This window comes from Mus musculus, chromosome 8 (assembly GCF_000001635.26).
Source record: "Mus musculus strain C57BL/6J chromosome 8, GRCm38.p6 C57BL/6J".
NCBI lineage: Eukaryota > Metazoa > Chordata > Mammalia > Rodentia > Muridae > Mus > Mus musculus.
The window spans coordinates 22,623,466-22,628,118 of record NC_000074.6 but is presented as its reverse complement, the minus strand read 5'-3'; the positions used below and the strand labels follow the sequence as shown (position 1 = coordinate 22,628,118).

Sequence of the window (4,653 nt, the reverse complement as noted above, 5' to 3'; positions counted from 1 at the left end):
AACAAATGTGTTTAAATTTAGTTATGCGTGTGATCACAGTACCATGGGTTCACCAGAGACAAAAGCGCTTCGGTGATCGACAGTGTGTAACGATTTCACTTCCACCTCGAATTGCAGCCAGTCTCCCGGCTTGTCCCCTAGTCACCCTCTACAGATCAGCTGGCCCTCCCAGAGCTACCTCTGCAGTCAGTTCAGTTTCTTTAGGGGCAGCCAGGCATGGTGGTGCACATCCTTAGTCCCAGGAGGCAGAGACAGGCAGATCTCTGAGTTCAAGGCCAGCCTGATCTGCATACTGAATTCCAGGATGCCAGAGCTACATAGGCACTGTCTAAAAAGAAAAGGGGGAGGGGTAAGAAAAAGAAACAAGGACCCTTCATAACTGTAACAACTTGCTTTGACCACTTCCCATTTGCAGTATATACTAATAACTAGAGGAGCAGCTGTGTGCTTTATCTCAGGTGGCAGCCCTTCACCTGACATGACTTACAGGTCGATGGCACCTAACACTCATTAGTTTGTCTGCTAGGCAGTCCACTGTGTATCAAAGATCATGTTGTACACAAACATACAATTTCAATTTTTAAAAAAGATTTATTTGAACGGATTGAGTCACTGTGTCCGGGCTGTTTTATTGTAAAGTCCTGTCAGTACTGTAGATAGTAGACGCAAAGCCAAAAGTCGCTGGCTCATCAGAGTATAGCATCTCAGTATCTGCTTGCTGTCTGTCTCAGTTGCTAGGAGATTGGGCTTTATTTATGTGCTGAGTGTAACATGCTCGCCTGTAATCCCAAGACGCACTTGAGGTCAGGGGATCATGCGTTTGAGGCCATGAGTTTGCTGGCCTACATAGCTTACTTTGAGACCCTGTCTCAGAAAGCTCCTCCCCCGCCCCCGCCCCCCCCCCCCAAAAAAAAAAAAAGCATCCAGGAGGTAGAGGCAGGCAGATCTCAATGAGTGCAAGGCCAGCCAGGGCTACACAGTGAGATCCCTGTCTCAGAAAACAAAATAACAAATATAATAAAATTAGTGCCAGGGATTGATTCTGTGTGAACACAACAACAAGTCCCGTGTTTTTACAACTTATATTCTTTGGCATACTCTTAGCCTTGAATGTTGTCTGTTACTGGTCACCTGACTTCGGCACGTTAGTCCAGGCCCGCAGTCGCAACGCTGGAAGATTTCTGGGGCTTGGGCAGTGTCTTTGTGCCCCCTCCTGGAGCAGACTTGTCCCTCTCGTAGAACTGGCTTGCAAATTTTTGTCCAAAAATGGCGAGCACAGCAAAGTCCAGGGCCACAGTCAGAGGTTCTAAGACAGCTTTCTCCCTCCTGTCCTGCAACAAGATAGGCACAGGCTCTAGAGGCAGCAGATGGGTTAAGGGTGTGTGTGTGTGTGTGTTTCTTATACTAATGAGTTGAGATTGGAGATCTAGGAATAAAGGCTACTACTACCTATAGAGCCTATATATAAAATAGCAAAGCCAATAGGACAAATAGGTCTCACACAATAAGGGAAATTATAGCCCTACCTAACAAAGACATCAAGAAAAGAAATTATTCCCTGCTCTCCGCAAAGTTTGCTAATATAATTTTTAGTGAACATTGAATCTTTTGTTTATAAAGAAGCCAGCTAGCCCAATGACGTAAGCAAGAATGGCCGTTGTACCTCTTCACTTTCAAATATTCTGTTATTGGAAGACTTTGAGATTCCATTTTGGTTTTGTTGTTGTTGGTTTTTTGTTTTGTTTGTTTTGTTTTTTTAAGTAAATCCCCAAGTGTGGTGATGGCAAACACCTTTAATGCCAGCAGAGGCTGACGGACCTCTGAGCTCCAGGGCAGCCAGAACTGCAGAGACCTGCTTGTATTTTGAACAGGTTTGGAGTGGATGGATACATCTACTTTAATGGGCTTTTATGCTGAGACTATAGAAAAGGAAAGCGGCATTTGTTAAATCCCAGCGCAGGGAAAGCCCTGGGTTGGAAGGTTCTCTTCCTAAGCTGTCAACACTAGGGTCTCGCCCTGTCCTGCCCAGTGGAGCCCCATGAGTTGCTCCAAGAGCTCACAGACATGGGGTGAGGGAAGTTAGTCTCAGCCTAAAGGGCTGGGAGGGAGAAAATTGTTTTTAAAATAACATATGCTCTCAGAATGATGCTCTTACCCTTACTGCTTTGTGATTTCTTCGTACTGGGCTTCCCCTGAGGTCTGTTTTCCTCTGCTGGCCATTTAGTGGTTCCTTCTGCATAGGCGCCGTCTTGGCCGTCAGTGTTTCTGTCCATCACTGGCCTTGTGTCTTCCACTGCAGTGCAAACATCTGGGGGACAACCGGTAGTGTTAGTGACTCTGAGGGACAAGAATGGGTGTGCCATTACTGTAGTGCCCAAGAATCTGGCAGCACTTCTTTGTCCCATTTTATAATATATTCCAGAAATAATTGATTAATAAAAATCTCAGTCCATGTGGAAAGATCCAAGCCAGTCCACCTTGAATCTGCCCTTTAAAAATCATTCTATCTATGTCACTGGTCAAGGGTGTTGCCAGGTTATAAATGATTTTGCTTCACCAAAAAAAAAAAAAAAAAAAAAAAAAAGACAGCTACACAAATTTACTTCATCCAGATCCCAAACATCCTAGCCTGGCCCCCATGGTCAGTGCTGCTCTGAGTGACTCACTCCACTGGTGCCATCAGATTGCAGCCCTGGAGGCTTGGAGCCCAAGGTTTCTCACCATTCACACAGACCGTTCCTGGGCAGCACACGGCGCTCCTCTGACACCTCCTGCGAACTCTACGGCACGTGGCACAGAAGGACCGTTCATCGTGAAACGCTAAGCAGAATTTCCCTTCGCTGCAGTCCCTGTCTGATGCACACAGCGAGCCCTGTAGAAGGAAACTTGTTACAGGCTGAGGAATTCACGACACCTAAGAGGTCTTTATCCACGGCAGGGGTTGGGAGGCCAAACTCTAATGACAGTGGGATTGCCAGGGCCAACTTTAGGCACCATGTTAATTTTTCAGCATAATTGGTTTTCTCCTGAAAAGAGTGCATCAAGCTACCTGTGAGAAGATCTTGGCTATTCTGGAACTTGTGTCTGGGGTTAGTCTTTAATCAGTTATGAACCATGCCCCAGCCCCAATTTTACTTCAAAGCTCGAAATTTAATATTCCTACGCTCTTCGTGTAAAACCAAAGTTCTTCATGTGTGTCTTTCAGGTGACAATTATAAGTTCCATTGTCACTCCATCCCCTGCTCCCCAACTGGCCTTTTATCATCTATACTGTGTACGCACTACAGAGAATAGTGTAGTGTAATGTATAGTATCCATAGATGATAATGACCCCTTATACAATTCCCGTGCCGTAGACGGTTACAGTGCTGGGTCATGTCCTAATGTGTTCAAGTCCTAACTCCTACACATCTGCTGTGTAGTCCAAATTCCTATCTTCATCATTGCTAGATAGAAATTTATGCCTATCTCGACTTGTAAGGAAGACAGCTGAGCACAAAGGCCTAGCACATGTACCGCTTTCATTTGGTACTAATTTGTTAATAAATGTAGAGCCCTGACCAGAAAACCTTTTGTTTTGCATGCCTTTTAAAGAGATTTTTTAATCTGCAGTCAGGTTGTCTTCTGACTCACTGACAGCTCCTTAATTCAGCATCCTGAGGGATGGGATTAGAGTATGTGCTCTTTTAATAGTAAACGGTAAGAGAACTGAATTTTATGTGCACACATGCAGTCAGACATAACTTCACTTAGAGGTGAGGGCGCCCTGCCCGGCTGATACAGTGCTATCTTTGCGGATGGTCTCAGTGATCTAGCCACACTTACCTTCCCCGCGCCTTGCACATCCGCGGAGCTCTTGATGTTGTTAAAGTCCAGAACCAGGGCTGCCAGGGGTGAACAAAACCAGCTGAGTCCAAGCAAGGTCACCAGTACCATCCTCAGTCACTCTGGTCTCTCGGAGCTCCAGTACCCCTTGAGTCTTCGAAGGCTGCGCTGCTGAGTGGCCCTAGGTACAATCTGCAAGTCGCCCACAGAGGCCTTTTCTGAAAGAGAGACTCTGCCCAAGGAAGGTGTGTTAAATGAGACAGGCCAGGTCTGACCAGCATACTCTTCCGAAACTATTTATAACCAGACGTGGCCCCTCTTCTCCCTCCCAGCCCACTGTTTCCTTCCTTTTTACCCCACACAGGCTACAACAGATCCCTTCAAATCTTTGATCAATAGTTCAAAACAAGGACTCAGTGGAAGAGACCAGAGGCCACAGAGGCTGTTCCTCCAGGCGGGAATCCCTCTTAATTACCGCATATCAAAGTCAGTTCAAAGGGCTCCCAGCAAAGAAGGATGTTGGTATCAAAGGCAGCTCTGATAATCACCTGCATTTCCGACCCTCAATCCTGTGGGAGGAGGGGCAGATGATGTCTTCACAGCAAGTTGTACTCAAAGAAAGAAGAACTCACATTAGCCAATATGCTGTAGATGTTTAAGAAAAAAAAAAAAAAAACAAACACTAATGAATTACTGAACCTACCCTGAAGTTTAAAGTGGAGAAGGGTAACCTTTAGCCCTGACATCTGGACTCTAAAGTTAGGGTTAGGGTCAAGGTCCTGATAGCTTCCAATTGTGAAATGCTGTCACCTGTTCTGTTCAGATGAA

At 45.7% G+C, this 4,653-nt stretch overlaps 1 protein-coding gene across 2 annotated transcripts; it reads right to left on the bottom strand.

Annotated features, from left to right (window-relative positions):
* Nucleotides 1-100: 100 nt before the first annotated feature.
* On the bottom strand, nt 101-4,434 carry Dkk4 (dickkopf WNT signaling pathway inhibitor 4). Of its 2 annotated transcripts, XM_006509098.3 has the most exons (5): nt 4,374-4,434; nt 3,826-4,057; nt 2,722-2,872; nt 2,156-2,308; nt 101-1,331 (listed from the first exon to the last, which is right to left on the bottom strand). In XM_006509098.3, the coding sequence occupies exons 2-5, from the start codon at nt 3,934-3,936 to the stop codon at nt 1,081-1,083; spliced, it is 666 nt and encodes a 221-aa protein (XP_006509161.1). In that variant the 5' UTR covers nt 3,937-4,057; nt 4,374-4,434; the 3' UTR covers nt 101-1,080. The 2 variants fall into 2 exon arrangements, with proteins under 2 accessions (XP_006509161.1, NP_663567.1); NM_145592.2 differs by lacking the exon at nt 4,374-4,434 and having other exon boundaries at nt 572-1,331; nt 3,826-4,076.
* Between the last annotated feature and the right edge of the window lie 219 nt (nt 4,435-4,653).

Bases quoted from the DNA above. Each gene is read 5' to 3' on its own strand.
- Dkk4 (XM_006509098.3), bottom strand. From the start codon at position 3,936: ATGGTACTGGTGACCTTGCTTGGACTCAGCTGGTTTTGTTCACCCCTG. The intron at 2,309-2,721 runs GTGAGAAACCTT...GTTGTCCCCCAG, and splicing joins AGGAACGGTCTGTGTGAATG to ATGTTTGCACTGCAGTGGAA. The intron at 1,332-2,155 runs GTAAGAGCATCA...ATCTTGTTGCAG, and splicing joins GAAATCACAAAGCAGTAAGG to GACAGGAGGGAGAAAGCTGT.